The 18,595-nt window shown below is 50.6% G+C and overlaps 2 protein-coding genes across 2 annotated transcripts; both read left to right on the top strand.

Annotated features, from left to right (window-relative positions):
- Positions 1 to 180: 180 nt before the first annotated feature.
- LOC128306661 (uncharacterized protein K02A2.6-like) lies at positions 181 to 1,220 on the top strand. The gene is made up of 2 exons (XM_053044238.1): positions 181 to 847; positions 1,108 to 1,220. Exons 1-2 carry the CDS (start codon positions 181 to 183, stop codon positions 1,218 to 1,220), a joined length of 780 nt encoding a protein of 259 aa, XP_052900198.1.
- A 5,762-nt stretch (positions 1,221 to 6,982) lies between these two features.
- Positions 6,983 to 16,822, top strand: LOC128307252 (uncharacterized). Its single transcript, XM_053045014.1, has 2 exons — positions 6,983 to 7,021; positions 14,436 to 16,822. The coding sequence occupies exons 1-2, from the start codon at positions 6,983 to 6,985 to the stop codon at positions 16,167 to 16,169; spliced, it is 1,773 nt and encodes a 590-aa protein (XP_052900974.1). The 3' UTR covers positions 16,170 to 16,822.
- The last annotated feature ends 1,773 nt before the right edge of the window (positions 16,823 to 18,595 follow it).

Below are 18,595 nucleotides of genomic sequence, written 5' to 3'. Positions count from 1 at the left end.
AGCTGCATTCTTTTTAAAGAGAGAGTGGTCATCCCCGAAAAGCTGCGACTTCGATGCCTAGAACAACTCCACGCAGGGCATCCGGGAATCCAGCGTATGAAGGCGATAGCACGCAGCTACATTTATTGGCCTTCATTAGATGGGGATATAGCCGACCGCGTAGCCAGCTGTACACCCTGCATGGCAGCTGCTAAATCACCTCCCATCGCCGAGCCACAGTCTTGGCCGAAACCGTCGAAGCCATGGGAGCGTGTACATATAGACTACGCCGGGCCAATAGAGGGTCACTACTTTCTTATCGTCGTTGACGCACTATCCAAGTGGCCCGAAATCGTTAAGACGTCAACCACAACCGCCATGGCTACCATTTCAATTCTGCGAAATATTTTTGCACGTTTCGGTATGCCACGGAAGCTAGTCAGCGATAACGGGGCTCAATTCACCAGTGAAGCATTCAGCGATTTTTGTATCCACAATGGCATCGAACATGTTACCACGGCACCGTTTCATCCGCAGTCTAACGGACAGGCCGAACGATTCGTGGATACCTTCAAGCGCGCCCTACGTAAAATTCGAACGGATAGCGTTCCTCTCGAGGAAGCTCAGGAAACCTTCCTCTTATCCTATCGCTCGACACCGCATCCTGGCCTTGATGGGCGTACGCCGGCTGACATCATGTTCGGTCGAAACATTAGAACGTCTTTGGAGTTGCTACGCCCACCGTCATCGTTACAAACCGAACCTGCCCATCCGCAAGCCAAAGAACCGTATAACGGAAGACAATTTCGGTTAGGAGATCCTGTATTCGCCAAAATGTTCCACCGAAATACCTGGAAATGGATCGCCGGTAAGGTCTCCAAACGAATCGGCGACGTGATGTACGAAATCACGACGCATAACCGGCAGACACATCGACGCCACGTGAACCAGCTTCGCAGGCGTGTATGTGATGGCTCGTATCTCGACAGCCATCCCAGTGATCAATTGCCGTCGGACCTTCTAGACGAGAGTCCGCGAAACGCGAATGCACCGGCAAACCAACGAAGGGCTTCAATTGATGAAGTGCCCTTACCGCATTCACCGGGTACATCGCAACCTCACCGCCAGAAGCCATCAATTCGCCTGGATCCATCAATCCGCTTAGATTCATCAATCCGTCAAAAGCCTACGTCCGCGGTTACCAGTCAACCAGCGGTTCATTCGCCACGCCGGTCTTCTAGGCTTAGAAGACTTCCGCGTAGGCTCGACGCGTATCGGCTCTATTAAAGAGGGGGAGATGTTGTGATCCAACCTGGCCGAGCTGATTAGACCAGTTGCTCGCCGTTGACAGTCAAGCTGTCAACGTGTCGATGTATAGGTGAAGGATCAGCTCGGCAGGTCAATGGGCCCTACACCGAAAAAGGGAATGGCGCAAATCCGCTTGGTGCGATCGGTCGGTGTGCGCGCGCGAGTCTAATTTTATAAGTTATATTAAATATATGTAGTAACGTGTACTTTGTGTTATTCGAACGTTACTATTAAAACAATATCACGACCGAAACATAAAACTATAATTGTAGCTCATATGTCCAGACCGGAGATGGTTGGTGCTAGTCTAGCCCTTACAGCTCGATGTCTGCGATTGGCTGCACCTTATCGATGGCTCGTTCTTTCAGTGTACGGCGTCTAGCCAGACAACGGCCAGTGTAATCGTCGCGGCACGGAAGTAGTCGCGCCGTAGCGAAAGCTAAATGAATTGTCCAGCGAATCTCTGCGCAATCACACGCAGGCGTCTGTGGAACGAATTGCCGCCGGCGGTATCGAAGATCCCGCAGGGCAGGTACGTTGTCACCAACGTACTATCGATCATTTATTAATGTGCAAAAACCCCCATTTTGTGCAATCAGCGTCCAATTGCAGGGGTGTTCGACTTTTGCACTTCGGTCACCTCTGGTAAGATGTGGTAAGAAACAATCGCCACATTCACTCAACCTGGTCTGGGAAAACCCCTGCAATGGAATGGAACGACCTCCGCCCTGCCCAGCGGGTGGCCACTTATTACGGGTGCTGGGTGCGAGTGTGTGATTAAATATGCAAATAATGCGCGAAATAATGTTGTTACCACTGATTGTGGTCGCTTTAATTGATTAATTGGAACCAGGGTTGGCGCCTCTTCCCGGTGCACAGGATGAAGATTATGATGGCTGGTATGTCTTTTCGCACATTTCGTAAAGGGATGTCGAATTCATCATCAGCATGATGCGAGTGTGAGCGAAGCACGCTGAAGATTCAACCCTTGTTCTCCGCTCCGCGCGGTTCTGGGCACGGTATCCCTGGTAAACTGGTTTCCCTGGGACGTCTGATGCGGTGTGCAGTAAATGGGGATCATGTCCAAAAGTTGGCTGCCGATCAAGAACGTGCCAGCGCACTTGAAAGACTTCCACTGGTGTGAATGTGTTTGTGCGACCTTTTTTCTTTTTTAATTTGTTGCGTCTATTTGTTCCTGCCAGTCGATCAAATTGTGTCGAGTTCTGAGCATGGTTCCACCTTCGGGATCTCCTCAACCATTCCTGCGCATCAACGAAGGCTATCAATTTTGCTGGCTATTTTTAATACGCCGCCGCAGAAAAGGTCAACCGATACCATTCGGTGTAGTGAAGGAACTTCGTGCCACGCCTGAACGGTGCAAATTATCATAATTCAAAAAACCAGTGGTTGTATTGAGCGTCTGGCATACCGGAAAGACTATCCGTACACACTGGATGCTTGGCTGGCGGGTGTGTTTAATCCTAACCCGAACCTGGAACGGTGTACCACCCTTACCGGTGGGACCATTACCGGGTGGGGTAGAAGGTTTAAAAACAAACGCACGCTCAAAATGGATCCGCAAAGCACAATGCGCAAGAACATTAAAAAATAAAATAAATAACAGAAGCGTCCAGCAGAAGACGAACGAAACGAGCAAAGGAGGACCTTCCCCGGGAATGCTACCTGTTGTTAAACAGGTCTCAGAACCACTTTGTCTTTGGAGTGTGGCGATGCTAGCATATACTTGTAGCAAAACCAATTTTGATATAGAAAACCGGGACCGAGATAGATCGTTGTTAATATAAAAGGAAGCAAAAATAAAAAAAATACACACAAACGCCCGGATAGATGCACAGGAAAAAAAGTACGACGGACTTGGCCGTATAAGTCTTTCCGGGCCGCACGTTGATGGGGTTGTGTACCCCTGCACGCATTAAATACTGTTTGGACAGATCCTTTTAGACGTCACACGATCGGTGTTTCCGAATCAATGATCTGGAAGGAGCTGGCCGCTCCAACTCCATCATCCCTGGTTGACATTTGCGCAGTTAGAAGAGCAGAACGTAAAGCTCCCGCTCCGCTTCAGACAGCGACATATTACAATTTTTTGAAGCTCGCTCGAGTACAGTCTAGCTACGGTGCAAGATCCCTCCAGATGGCCAGATTGTGAAGTTGTGCATTTGTAGGATGAATATTGTTTTGTGTCGTTCATCAACCCGAGCACATTAAAACCGGACAGTACAGCAAACAGTGAGGAACCTTAATGGATGTATCGTGGGTACAGTTTATGAGTGCAATTGAGCATCGTAAGTTGTGGCATTTCGGCGGTGCCCATGGAGATGTATATGGCGCGTGCATCATCGAGGAAGAAGTGCATACGGTTTATCAACATTTTCGCACCCAGCAGGGGGTTCACAGCCGCCGCAGGTGGGAGAGCGTAGGCAATGCAAATGGCGGACGTTCAAAGACCACCGGCAACACACACAATTAGGTGTGGTGTGAAGCGGGTGAACGCAAGAACAAACGCACTGCAGTAGTTGAGACACTATTAGCGGTTGGCTGTGAGACCACACGCACCCGGAGTGCCCAGGCAACTTATCCTACGGTGAACGATTGCGAAGCGAATGGAATGGAGCAGTAACGTTTATTGAATTATCGAATTATCACCAATCGCATCGTGCATCCTGTCCAAAAGGCCCTACACGAGATGTCCGAAGGTATTGAACTCAGGTTGCGTTTCGTTCCCTCTTGGTTTATTCGTTCCACGACGCACCCGTGCATCCCGTGTCGTCAATTGATCATGCTAGATTAGCGAAACGTTCACTGAACTCGAGGATTGTCAATCAATGTTCGTGGTGAGGTTTTTTTTTGCAAACGGGCGCCACTTTGCCAGTAACCAGTTTTCGGTATGTCCTTGATCTTGAGCAACCACCATGGATGTCCTTCATCACCGATGCACGAGTTGCATCACGTTCAAGGGCACCGCTGAGAGGACATCGAGTGTTCCAAACATCTGCGAATAGTTAGAGTTCAACGTACCGACGCATAGTAACACAGTTTGACTTCACAGATGTAAACTTCAAACCAAAAACCAACAACTCCCTATAACGCCCTTGTGATCTTGAACTTCGAGCGCAACGCAATTCTCGCCGTTCGTCCCCGACAAGCTCAGCTGTGGCGCGAAGACATGTTTCGTCATAATTGATGCCGTTGGTACAGTGAAAGGATGTCGCCCTTACCTTGCCGTCTCCCTTCGGTTTGGAGGATGCTCGCAAAATTGGCGCTACACGGACGCGCAACAATGCAACAGCATCGGTTTCTTTTGTTTTGGTTTTAAGTTTGTCGTTTTGTGGTGATCCTGTCTCGCAGGTCCGCCTGGGCGCGGGTATTCCTGTTGGCGGAAGGGTTGGCATTTTGTAAGATGGAACTTCTTGGGGTATGGTTGCCATTTTCCAACCGTGTTACCCACCGCATCCACAGGGGTATTGGCCCACAGTAATAGGGCCATAACTGGTTGGTCTGGGGTGTTTGTGCGTTGAGGTATTCGCATCCTACAGGAATAGGACGACGCCCGGTAAGGCGGGTAAGATCGACGAATTCCTGCAGTACAGGCAGGATAAGGAAGTGGACAGCGCTTTGGAGAAGTTTGCCATGTTGAGAAGAAAGTGCTGATTGAGACTTCTGATAACTGAACTTTCCCACGGGTTCTCAAGCAGTGACCTAACCTCCCTAGTGCGTCTAGCAATACCTGGTTCCGAGTTGCATTCCATACCGTAAGGTAACGTCCCAAAGCTTTCCACGATTTGTCCTCTGTTCTGCAGAATCTGTTTCGCTGTCTAAAGAGACGGGTATCGATGGTTCCACTCTAGCGCTGGCGTTGTTCGCGCATATGCGTGTGTGTGCAAGTAAAGCGATCGATCGCACGCGAGCGCGATCAGCCGCGAAGAGCCGCGTGTGCTCGTACAACCGCGTATGTGTGGCGTGTGTGCGGTGTTGCGCTTTGCCAGTTACTCCCTCTCTCTTGCGCACACTCTTGCTCGGGTGCGCCTCCCGCTGTAGCTTCATCCTATTGCCCCCGTTCCGCATTCCTAGCAGCTTCCCACCCATGCCGGTGTGCGCGGACCTGCAGCGGACCTTCACCACCGTAGGAGCGGACCAGAACGAGAACTCGCGAACGAACAGACCTCTCCATTTGCTTCCACCAACACGCCTGCCTTGTACCTTGTACGCCCTCTGCCGGTGGCTGCCTGCGACGCCCAACCGCAAACAGCGAGACTCGCCAATAAGCGACAGGTGCGGTGGAGGTGGAGGTGGTGGTGGTGGCGGTGGCGGGCTGGGGTGGAGCCCGCTCAGCAGCAAACCAGCCAGCAACAGCAGCAGCAGCAGCAGCGAGAATGGAAACAAAATATGTATATCGTGCCAATTTAATTTCTGTTTCACTTAGCATTTGTCAGTGCTGAATCGTCCGCGCTGTAGAATAGATGCCTCGGGATCGCTCCGAGCCGCAGAGGAGTACTCGCGCCCGTTATCGCTAGTGCGGTGAGGTTCGGTTCATCTGCTGATACCGTATATCAGAGAGAAAGGTGTGTGCTTGCGTTAGGTGACCCGGGAACCGGAAAGTTTGCCCGGAAGCTGCTGCTGGCCGATCGGTACCCATTACGATTTTCTGGCTCCATCATCGGAAAGGAGGGACACTGCAATATATCGGGTGCCGCTACCAATCAACCGGAGCATTGTGGAGATATCGTGCGACGAAGCAGTCGCATGCTTTGTTACGTTCCTCTGCGACTGGAACAGATTTTTGGGAGCAAGTTAATCGAACCCCAATAGCTGGGTTGTGCGTTACTAGGATAGTCACGAAGCGCCATCTAGCGGAAAAGCACGGGTGTTGTAGGCACATCAATCAATCAACTCATTAGCGCGACGAGCTCAACCTTGGACAGGGCCTGGACTGTGCGTGATAGGGATTGTTGCTGGATATTTGCTGGATCGGTGTTGAAGTTCTGAGCAGAATGCAATATGGTTGGGCCCGTGTACTGTTCCGCCGTTAGGGTGATGCCTGGTGCCTGCCGGTCGAAGCAGCCAGAGGAGCGTCGATTGTCTCAGCAGCAGAAGCGAGTCGTGCTGTTGCTGTCGGTGGACCGCTTCCTTGCCTTTGCTTGCCCTGCTATCAAGAATGCGATGCATTAGGATTTGGTCGGAGTGTGCGCCAAAGCTGGCCGAAACAATCAGCGACAAACTGTAAACAGAACAGAGCATTGCGTTGACATTGTGATTCTTAAGGGAAGTTTTATCCTTTGCTTGTTCTCACCGTCTCAATTCATTGTGCATCCCCGGGAGGGACAGAAAATGTGCGTGTGTGTGTGCGGTTACTAAGAACGGTTCAATCCGCAATCCGGTTCTAGTATTCGAAACAGTGTTATCAGCAGTAGTAATTAGTTTCAGTTCTTTGCCGTACTTCCTCACCATCGAAAGGGAAGTAATTGGTGCCAACAGAAGGAAACATTGCGAGCAGCCACAAACGGAAGTCTTCTATTGTTTCGTATAGGTAGTCAAGCGAAGGCGGACGAAACACGGCTATAAACGTCAAGTTGGGGACCCACGCGTCCTCATCAGCTGGAACACACAGGCACATTGCGCGATCTCTCTTACTCTACTCGCCTTATTTCGCATGACGACAGGCACCGCCGGGAGGATGGAACAGATCGTTACCTCGATTGTCTGCTTTTTAATGGTAAGTTTTGCTGCAGAAACCTGACAACGGGTAGGATTTTCCACGATGGTAAAGTTGGGGCGAAACAGTTCCCTAAAATCCCCCAGAACGAGTACTAACCGTGGGAAACCACGGAATGGCAGAAGTGACTCAGTGCACGCAGTTTGACGCGACCAGCGTTATTCGCGGTCTTTCACAGTGTGTTCTGTGCCAAAAAAGGAGATAATTCTGTGGACGTCGTCAGAACGGATCGTTTTTTTGTCTTGGTACAATGGAAGTTTTGAACTTTCTCCTCTGACGGTTGCGCGGGTATTCGTAGGCAATGTTGCAACTGTGTTGCGCTGTGCGTTTTCTAGCGTTTTTGGTAAAACACGCCATCCGCTCGTGAACGGGGGCTTTTCTTTTTCCTGTGCGCCATTGACATCAATTAGTGGCCAGGGGCACTCGGAAGGAACAAGACGGCTAATGTCAGCGTGCGGTTTTGGGGCCCAGTACGCCAGAATGGCAATGTCCAGCCGTGCCCAGCGTGGCTTTGCCTGTGACAGCTGACAGGTTGACATGGTTCGAGGATGGGACACAGGGACCTTACGTCCGGTGCGATGCGATGAAGATCTAGCGCTAACCTTGCCCTAGACAACGGGCCACTGCCTGCCAGTTCCGATTGGTTCCGTACGAACGCGCACCGAGTCCTCGGAATGTTGTGCAAAAAAAAAAACGCGTTTGACGCGGTACATTCTTGCGCGCAACATCAGCGCACTCGTAATGCTATTGGGCATGCGTGTGAGTGGAGGGTGAAAGCATTATGCCGGTTGCATGCGCATTGCGATGCATGCAACCGTGTCTTAGCCGTGACCTTCTGCGGCTGGCCAGCTGTGCTGCGTTTACTGTTCCCACCGTATCCATAACTCTGCCAGCGCCAAAACATTTCAGATGGCCCTGGACACATTCCTGCGGTTAATAGATCATTAAAAAGGCCTTTTTTTCGTTTAATCATATCCCCTCAGCTAATCTTATTGCTCAATTTTCCAAATTCTCAAGAGATGTCTAAATCTGTATAGATGTCAGAAGTCAGAGATTTAGCTGTCAAGAGAATCATAAATCTGAAAGTAAAGTCTTTTCTGAGAGTTGCTATATCTATTTCCGTATCTGAGGCTCATTATCAACTAGCAGTCCTTCTATCGACATCGATGATATCGTCTGTAGCATCATTCTACAGCACGAAATTTAAATCGGCCAGGCAGTTAACTCCTCTAGCAGAGTTACGTGCGTCTTCACCCGTCACCAGCAGGGCGCCTGATAATGAAAGGTTCCTGTTACAATCGGTTCAGGCCGAGGATCCGAGTTAGGCCTTTTTTTTATTGATTGTGCGAATGTTAGGTTAGCTGTTGTTACCGCCACCGACTTAAGGTGTCCGCGCTCGGTAGTTCCTGCAGTCTTGTTGCTCGTTTCGTTTCGTCGGTTGGTGTTGGTCCGTTCAATTGGAGGTACTGGGTGCTGCCGCGCGAACTAATTAGTATTCAACCTTGATCTTATTTCCCCCCTCCCCCAACCCTTCCCCTCTCCTTCCCATCGCGTGCGGCAAAAAGGGAAACAAAAATGGTTCAATGGTGTCCCTCCCGAGAGGCGGTTCATTGATTTTTTGTTTTGGTTCTTGGAAGGAATTTTTGTTTTCGCGAGCAGTAGTACCTACGGTGGCGGAACGGAGAGCATTGTGAATAAGGGCGGGCACAGGTCGGTTCGGTTTTCACGCGAACCGCGCGGGTGGAGTGACTTTCACTTTTCCATTCCGCTTCGCCTGTAAGTGGGTATGTCGTTTTTTTTTCTTTTGAGTGTTTTTTTTTCTAAATTCGTAACACCACAAGTGTTGAAAATCCAGTTGAGTAGAACGAATGTGATGATCGCTTACCACAAGAATGAGCAGCATTATTGAATATCTGCGGGTACCTATTTGGGCGTTGGTTGGAGCCAAAACTTATGCGGTAGGCACTGGACGATCATGCTACAGGTACGTCATCCGTCAAGCTTGTAGGATCACGTGATCGATCAGTGATCACGTACATATGTCAGATATGACGAGGAAACAGTTACGGAGCCGATCAGCACCAGCAGTGTGACAATCGACAAAAAAGCAGCCCCCTGCTGAAAACCTGAATGGGAAGGGAACGCAAAGAACAAAAAAAAACTGGATCGATCCAAGCACTCCAAGTCAAGATTCTGGGTCTCCCCCCTCGTTCAGGGGTTGAGAGCGAGCGAGAGACACGTCTCTAGGTGGACGGGAAAGAGGTCCCGTCCTATTGGACCGCCGTAGCGCCGAATGCGCTGAATTAGAACGCAGAGGCGTGTTGCAGCCGATTGCTCTTTCTGGGCAAGTTTGCAAGTCCTCCCGATGGTCGGACCTGCCCCTGCTGCGACACAGGGTAGTACCGCTTCGGTTGTGAACTTGAAAGGAAATACAGGTTTATGTCCCGAGACTTCCATGGGTCGGTATCAGTTGTGACGGGCATCTGATTCGTCACCGAAATCACCGCACAGATTCCGCCTGCTGGACATACAATGCTTTCACTTCACATGCAATTTTAGAAGACAAAGATAGAGGCACAGAGTGATAGAATGGATCACGTAGAACAATTCGTGATGACATCAGTTTTATCTACCGGACGACGTAACCTGGTGACACGCGCCACCAGGTTAGGACCGTTTGGAACTGGCTAGGAAGTAAGGCAACCTGTCAAACGTCTTGTTTCCGTCATGATATATTGGTTCGGTGTACCTTCGGCCCCGAGGCTCGACCTGCTTCTAGATATGTGTCCGCATTACGTAACCGTGCAACTCCATCGAGGAGCCAACAGCACTACGCACACGGTCACCATTTCCATCACCATCGGAAGGTGCGTCAGAGCGTTGTAGCTAATTTGCAACCCCGGGAGCACCAAGTGATCTTGCTACCTTATCGCCTGAATCATTCGCGCAGTCCGAATGGCGCTTAAATGTGCGACGCACCCGAGAAGGACCCATCGCGGCAGGTGACGCGGGTTGCCGTAAAATGGAGCGATAATCACACTGCTGGCATCGGCACGAGTCGTGTGTTTCTCACGGTCCAACCGGCGAGAACACTCCCAAAATTCCTTATCCTTGCCGCCAAACAGGGAAGTTGTGGGGCAGAAATTGCAAACAGGAGCGTGAGGGCGCGAGCCGGATAGCAAAGGGAAGAATGAAAAGGCGAGATAAATTTTAGTTTTGCAAAAATGGTAATTAGTGCGGACGCCGGCTTGGTCCTCTGCTGCTATGGAGCCGATGAAGCAGTAGCTTGAGCTTCTTGCTGGGAATATTAATTCTACGCGATTAAAAGCGGCTCACCTGCAATACTTTCGATTTTACGCTCTTATTCTGAAGGTGATATTTTGGAATTGTTCTTTGTTACTTCTTGTTTGGCTACTGGTATTTTAATGACCCTGTTAATACTGTGCGCAGTAGTAGGCTGCAGACACCCATGACATTAGACTTAAAAAAAACCCATAAATAAAAAAATAAATAAAATAAAATTGACTCACACAAATTTACCATCGCTATTTGACGGATTGATCGACTTGTCAAGTACAGTTAAACTACTGCTAGTCTCCATTTGAAACTTTAAGATACTAGGACTTGAGGAATTTTGAGGTAAAATCGTGAAGACAACAGCGGACATCATGAACCATTCTTGTCCGATGTTCGCCATGTTTGTTTGTAGTTCGTTAGATTATCGCATTCCCGCTGGAATGCTCATCGGCAGTTACGTGCTGACGTGAAAGCACCTCACAGAATGCCACCTGCCGTAGAGCGCCATCACAAAGGTTTGCGACTTACCGCATTGGCACGCGTGGTACTCTCGCGTATCGTTTGGCATCGAGTGCAAGGCCTAACCGAAATGAGACCAGCGCGCATCGGATGCCTCCATGCCGGGGTTGAGTTACCGAAGAAATTAGGTTTCCCTGCTCAGAACTCCCCGCCCCCATTGGTGTGTTTTTGCGCCACCTGACATTGACAGACTTTCTGCTGCTGCCGACTTCTTGCGGCGTGTAGCCAAGCTGGCATACCGAAAGGGGTTGCAGTAATGCGATACTTTCCATTCGGACGTCGCCTAACGGAGTCAAAGTCACGCTCACGCTCAAGTACGCGCACTGCCTGATGTGACATTTCCATCGTCCCAGGAATCCCTAAAACTGGCTGGAATGTACGGTCTCCATGAGCTTGGACGCTGCCGCTCAGGCACTGTGTATCAAGGTGTGACGACGAGATGATTTAGGGTCACGATCCTGCTTTTTTGTTTTCCTGCTATCGGGATGCCGCACCCGAACTTTTAAAGTTTGACATGGTAAGACGCGTCTAATACGTCACAGTTTGCGAGGGATGATTTGCGTCATGATTAATGGAGTTCGGAGTGTTGAGTTTGAGCCTCAGACAATGCTCTGTCCTAAGTCATTGTCCAGCATTGGACTGTCTGTGAGTGTTTGACGCAATTCAGATCGTACGTTCGTGCTGGGTCCAGGGCAGAAAGAGATTCCATTTCCTGTGCCATGCTGGGCTATAATACCGTCCCTTCCTCTTCGATTCGCGTAACGGAGAAGGAAGTGTTTTGGACGTTTAATTGCGGTTCGGGCTATGTTGGATGACGCTACTGACCGTCGACACCCCCCCCCCCCCCCCCCCCCACCACCAGTTTGCCCGGATGTCAGTTCGCGTGAGGAATTCAGGTGGCAGCAAGCTGAATGTTTCGCCGACGCTGAGGTGATTAATGGCGTTGATGGCGACCGCACCAGCGCCCTGATACTTGGGTGCGGGAATGAGAGCCCTTGAAAGACGGCGCTTGCCGATGTTGTGAAACGCGCATCAATGGAACCGCGCGGTTGACGGTGTTGCGGTTTTGACCGGCCAAGACTCCGCTTCATTGATACGTATCCGGCAGGTTTTAGGCTTTCAGACAGTCGGACAACCGTTGCACGGGGATTTAACAGGCGACCAGCGCACTGTCAAACTTCTGGCCTGCCGCATGTCCAGCATGTGGTCCGGTTGTTGGCCAGTGTGCAAAAGCATTTCAGGGCCACGGAATTGGAGTCTGCAGCAGGGTTCCCACTCGACGCCCACGCGCCACATATGTGTGCGAGCGCTACCGTTACTGCTAATTATATTGCCCATTCATGCGAACTCGGCGCATGTGGTCGGAGGTCAAAAAAAAACAACTCAGCGGTGGGGGTTGCCCCTCCCCCGAAGCTTGCCTCAACCAAGAACCCCGTCTGCTCCCCCGGGTCGGGCAGGCAATCGGTGGTCACAACAGTACGAAGGCCATTGCAAAGGCCACGGTACGGTGTTGGTCCTGCGCCCTGGGACCCGAAACACTCCCGCTACACGATTGCGGTCTCGCTAACGGAAACCTGGACATTCGCGGTTGCACTTACAGCTTGGCATGAATCACTGCCCCGTTCGAGGCTGTCGAGGTCTTGCGTTGGGTAGTGTTTTTGTTGCGCATTGCACACACCCGGCGGCCCCTATTAATCATGACGCCGTGCCAGGTTCCGGGTTTAGAATCCGGGTGCAACCGCAGCCGAACCTTGTGCGCATGACCGCTGGAGAGACACGTTTCCCAAGTCGCAAGACCCCAATTGCAGGTCAGCCAGCGTATAACGGACGTCCGAAATGCTGCAAGCGCGAAGACGCGCACAAGTTTCTCCTTCCGTTCGTGCGGTTCCGAGGCGCTGGGCAGGCCGAAAGGAGCGTTTTTAGCGTGTGCCCCACGGTAACGACATTGAACGGCCTTGGATGGCCATGAAATTGGCTGTTGCGCGTTCGCCGCCGCTCTTTACAGCTGGGGATGGGTTTTTTTTTGCGGGTCGCTTCATTCGTTCCACTCGCATACGTGGATGAGCAGCTGGAAGGGAGAGATGAAGCGGTAGCAAGTAGGTGGAGGTAAGGATGGGTAAGTTTTTCCTTTCCTTTTGCCATTTGCGGCCGCGGGCGATTTACATCGGCGATCGGCGATTACTTCGATCCTTCTCGTTTTCGCGTCCTCCCACCCACCCCCCCTGGCCGTCCATCTTTTCTCGGGCTTTATTTGCTTCGTTTTGCTTCGCCTCCGTTCGTTCAACCGCGGTGTAGGCCGTTCTACTTTAGGCGTCCTCCCCATCACCGGCTTTTTTGTTGCCTTCTGCGGCGGCACGCCGGTGTTCTGCACCGTGTGGTCGGTGTGAACCGCTCTTTGTTTATACTGCTGCTGGACAGGATCACTCTATGGTTTGCTGCCCAAACCGAAAGGGATGCCCTGGACCGTGGGGTCGATGGTTGGTTCGCGTTTTAGAAGGCAAGTTATGTGCACTGCTGCTTACCGCCGCCGCCCAGCCGTGAGTTTCCCTTTTTTTTCCACGCGAGCATTGCGGCAGCGGTGCCCGATACTCGCGTTTGGAGCGTTACCATACGGAACGGAACATACGCGTACGAATAGAAGAAACAATAAACCAGCAGTAAAAACCTGAAACAACGCCCTGACCACTCCTCGCGATCGAGCGTCCGTGCGCGCTGGTGACTGCTTTGCCCAAGATGCCCCATCACTGCACCACTGTGTTCTGGGTTCGTTCGCCTTCTTGACGCTACTGCCGAACGCTGGACGGCACACGAAAGAATTAACACATACGCCGCAATCGTTCGGGGAAGATCAGAACCACAACTATCCAAAAACATAAAATACAACTCACCTCATCTCGTGCTTTCCTGTCAACGGTTTGGGCCGAAAATTCGGAAACCTTGAGCGGCTTGGACGAGTTTTATTACTCCGCGCAACATTATTAACCTTTTGCGGATGTCTCGTGCCCTGTGCTCGCGGGGAAGTAGTTAAAAGTTGACTAATTAGTTGCAAATGTCACTCGGTTTCTGTGTGCTGGAAGACGGGAAATAGTGTGCCAGCTAATGTGAGTGATGGCACCTCTCTGAATACGTGTGTTTTTGAGGTGGATAGAGGCGTTAGAGACGATACAGTACGCTTCACATCCTTCACTGGATAGGTATGAGTAAAGCAAGATCTTCCTTGCCTGAAGAAGTTTTTTTGGTAATTGTTAGTAATGACGATTTATAGCAGGGGTCGTCAAAGTGAGGCCCACGGATTTTATCCCGCACGACAGAAAATGTCCAAAGACCTTCCAATGAGCTGTTTTTAATGATTTAATCTGAAGCCTGCAGCTTCAAAATTGTTTCTACTCTATCTGGTCCTATTCGTGAAGGATGTAACGACCCCTGCTTTATAGGATATTCGAAATTGAAAGATGGAAGTTGACTAATTGAATAAAATCAAAGAATTCTTCTCTTGAGGTTTCAATGTCACGAAGGATGGTCTTTATTTGTTCAAAACTTTACATTGGCTAAGATTGAGTTAACATTTGACCAACCTTGATATGCTTCTTTCTCCTAGATTTTGGCCATCGTTCGCGTGGGCAGCGTTCCTGCACCGAGTGACATCATATCAGGGCGAGAGTTCCTATCGATACTCATGAAACCGGCCGGCGATGTAACGCCTGCCGCACCACAGCAACCCTCGCGCAACTTCCGTGGGTTGCGTAAGTTTCGGCATTTCTTCTTCGATCAGTCCAACACGGAGGATGATACGATACTGCCGATCGAGGCACTGTTCACATCCCAGGAGGACCTGGACCGGAGCAGTACGCGGTTCTACGGCTACAGGAGAGGTGGACAGCGGGCTGGTGGTAGCAGCAGTACGATACCGGTCACAACAGCCGTAGTTCCGGTGGAGTCTGTGAATGATACGGTCGATGCGGTCACGACCTCATCACCCTCGTGGTTCGTTGACGGCGAGCCAACGACGCCGCTGATGGAGACGAATGCAACCACTGGCGAGGGTACCGAGCTAACGACGCTAGAGGACATCACCACGGTTACCGTTGGGACGTTGCAGGATGAGGAGAAGGCAACGAGCGTGCCGATGGTAATGTCACCCAGCCGGTACGCCAAGCGTGCCAAAGCGATCCAGCAGCCGGTGGAGTATGCGAAGGTGGTATCTCCCGTGCGTCATTCGAATGCGCATCGGAGCGAGCTGTCAGTCGAGGAGCTGGGCCCGACGATCAGCAAGGAGGAAGAACCCGACTCGGCCAAGGGAGAATCGTCCTCGGTGGCGAAGTTGGTGGCACCACCGATCACATCCCAGCAGCGATATCGTACCCAGCGTAAGCAAGAGTCGAAAGGCGGGCCCTCCTTCCAGACGGTGAATTATCGTGACCGAAAACCGGCGGATGGTTTGGCATGGCGGGATATACACGGCGACACGCGGTTGGAGAGTGACCAGAAGGCGCAGTTAAAGTCAGCACGGGATAAAAGCATCCCGCAGATGTACTCGGAACCGGCACGGTTTTATTCCGAACCGGCACAGTTTTATTCCGAGCCCGCGAAGGTGTACTCGGAGCCGGCGAAGGTGTACGGTGAGCCGGAGAAGGTATATTCGGAACCTGCCCGGGTATATTCCGAACCCGCCAAGGTGTACTCCGAACCGGCGAAAATCTACTCCGAGCCCGCGAAAGTGTACTCGGAGCCGGCAAAGATCTACTCACAACCTTCAAGCTACTGGCAAACGGCGTATTCAGCACTTGATCCGACGACGATCGTCTCGACAACGGCGACCGCATCCACTACAGCGGAATCTACCACCTCGGAACCATATACACCTGCAACCTCCACCACGACTGTCGGATCGGTTCGGTTAGTTTTCAACGAGCTGGACAAAATCCCGTACGATCAGCTGAATGCACCGACGGTCGACGGGGAAGATGCTGGATCGATCCATAACGCGATTGGGAAGTTTGTGCCGAAGCAAAACCACGGGTTCGACAAGGCAGAGCAGCAGGGTGAGGCGCAAGATGACGGCTTTGCGGCTCAACCACCGGCCGGTCCCGTAGTGCAGACGTTGGCACCCGTACCGGGTTCGGGCGATGACTCGAAGGTAGGGTACGTTGTGGAAGGACGGAACTATCGGAAGTATCGCGTGGAGGAGAAGACCCCGGACGGTTTCATTGTCGGCGAGTACGGTGTACTGTCGCACAACGATGGCAATCTGCGTGGCGTCCGGTACACGGCTGATTCTGACATAAATCCGCGCCTTATCTACGATGCACTGCTGAAGTTTCTTTCCTTATGAAGCCTCACGCTCCCCAAAAGTGTGTGCAGTGCGTCTGAAGTCGAGTCATACGTAGCCAAATAAATACAACAAGAAGTCGTTGTAACTTAGTGCGCGAGGCATAAACAGTCATTCGGGCGCGTTGAGCTGATCTGAGCGGATGTTTACGGAGACATAATCACTATCAAAGTAGAACACATCGAAAGAAGGATGAAGAGATGAAGAGAGACATAAAGCGATAGAAAGAGAGAGAGAGAAATAGAGAGAGATAGAGGGAGAGAGAGAGAGAGAGAGAGAGAGAGAGAGAGAGAGATAGCAAACAAGTTATACGTAAGATAAACATGATATAGAGTTGGATGCTGTACATGCAGATGTAGTTGATGCCATATTCCTAACCAACTCGAAAGAAGCATCCGGGCAGTGGCGGTTCTGCTTTTAGTAGTTTAATATAATATGCACAAACAGATTTCCGACTTTAGCGAATTCCCATACGTTTCCGATGTCTACTTCTCCAATACTAACTACACTTCCTCAGGATATCCTTGATTCCAAGTTCTAAACTAAATATCTCGTTGAGGTATGTTATTAGCAGTGGAAAGTGGATGGCCAAATGCCGAGAGATTACTGACGAGCGACTAGAAAGTGCTCACAGTCAACTCGGCTGAACAGGTTTAAGACCAGATATCGATAGATAGTTGTATAATAGATAATCACTCCTCAGGCTCGTCAGTTTGCCATATGCTTCCGTTTCTTTACATTAAGTGTGTTAGGGCGTTACGTGGTGGAAGTAACTTGCCAAAAGAATTCTAGCAGTGCACCTCCCCGGTTGGTTTGGCAGCAATGCTAACGGGCGATTGAGATAGAGATGTACGGGGCCATCCCGACTGCGCTAAGGATGGGAGTCATGGTGATGGAAGTAACAGTCACTAGCGCGTGTAAAGCACAAATCTGTTTTGGTAGCCCTAACGCTCGCCAAGCGCTCCGGAGCACCATCCTTCATCCTTTACGTCACCCCTTTTATTGAATTAAAATGTGATAATAGTGTAGAGATATTTAACTTAACTTAACGTATTCTGGTAAGCCATTGCTTTCGTCACTTGCTGACCCTCCGGGAGCAGTTGAAAAAGTGCTGTAGTTTTGTTTTTTTTTGCTCAAGTCAGTTTTAGTGTTGCCCTTGCCTGTATTCCTCGTTGCGAGTGGATGTCTGAACGGAGAGTTGTAGCTCCAGAACGGAACCGATGGTAATAGTGCGAGTACGATGTTCGGGTTTGCCATATGGAACCGTGCAGTTGGCTCCTCTGAAGCAAGTTTTATCGTCTATATTTAATTGCAGCGAAGCAGCACTATTTAGGGTTATTGGGAGTTAACGGTTTGACACAGCGATAGATCGATTGTCAATCATGCTACCAGGGGATAGGTTAGATGTAATGGTTAAGTAGAATGCTAGGCCGTTAGGTAGATCGTGTTTGCTGAAGCAGCCTTTTGGTCAGGGTGAAGCAAATAGTTAAGCAGTGTGTAAGTGAAGCGGTATCTTGGCCTTGGGGGTGAGGATATAGTAAAAATGCTTCGAATAAACGAAGTAGTTAAAATTGTGGTTTTGCTTTCCAAGGGCCGTCAGGAACTCTTGATCAATCCTCTCTCTCCTCTCTCTCTCTCTCTCTCTCTCTCCCTCTCTTACACTCTCCAACTGTTTTTGGCTATATATTTTTGTTTTTGCTTCGACGTAACAACTGCATAACGTGTCTTCTCTTCCTGCCCAACCGGATGTAAACGCAACCAGAACCGAATCATTACTTTCGATAAGAATTGTGTAATAAATGTATTCCCTTTCCGCAGCAAAATACCCACCATCTTCGCTCACTGAATCAGGTTTCGATGGTATTGCCCGCTGGTAATTGGGCTGGGGCCGAGCGGCGTCCATTTCCGCGATTCTACCGTGAAGATATCACACCATATCGACATACACACCCCCTGGACATGATGGGTCCCACAAATATCATGTGGATAGCCGCCAGCGAACTAGCTCGTGAACCAATTCAGCGGGAGTTCGCTCTTTTTCCCCCACCGGGTCTGTGCCGGGCCTGGTGGTGAACGAAACCGTACGTTACGTCGTGGTAGCTAAAAATAGGTTTGAAAAATGGAATCTTGGGAACTAGTTGCGCATGTAAATCAGAACGAAGCAAACGACGGAGTGCGGGACAACACATGTGCATTCGCCGTTGCACTCTTGCAGTTTGTCTTGCAGTGTGACCGATGTGATAGATATGAATGCGTTCACTCCCTCCTGCAATGGACGAAGCTGACCGTATGCAAAACTAGCCGGACACGGTTGGAACGCTTTTGCATGGGAGCGTGCGTGGAGCAAGCGCGTGTGTCCTCTAACCTGTCTTTAGCCTCCGGTCGTGCGGTGTATTGTAGGCGTTGTCTCTGGGCAGGCAGTGCTAGCG

The sequence above is a fragment of the Anopheles moucheti genome, chromosome X (assembly GCF_943734755.1).
Source record: "Anopheles moucheti chromosome X, idAnoMoucSN_F20_07, whole genome shotgun sequence".
NCBI lineage: Eukaryota > Metazoa > Arthropoda > Insecta > Diptera > Culicidae > Anopheles > Anopheles moucheti.
Note: the sequence above shows the minus strand (reverse complement) of the source record. Positions and strands in the feature narration are given on the sequence as shown.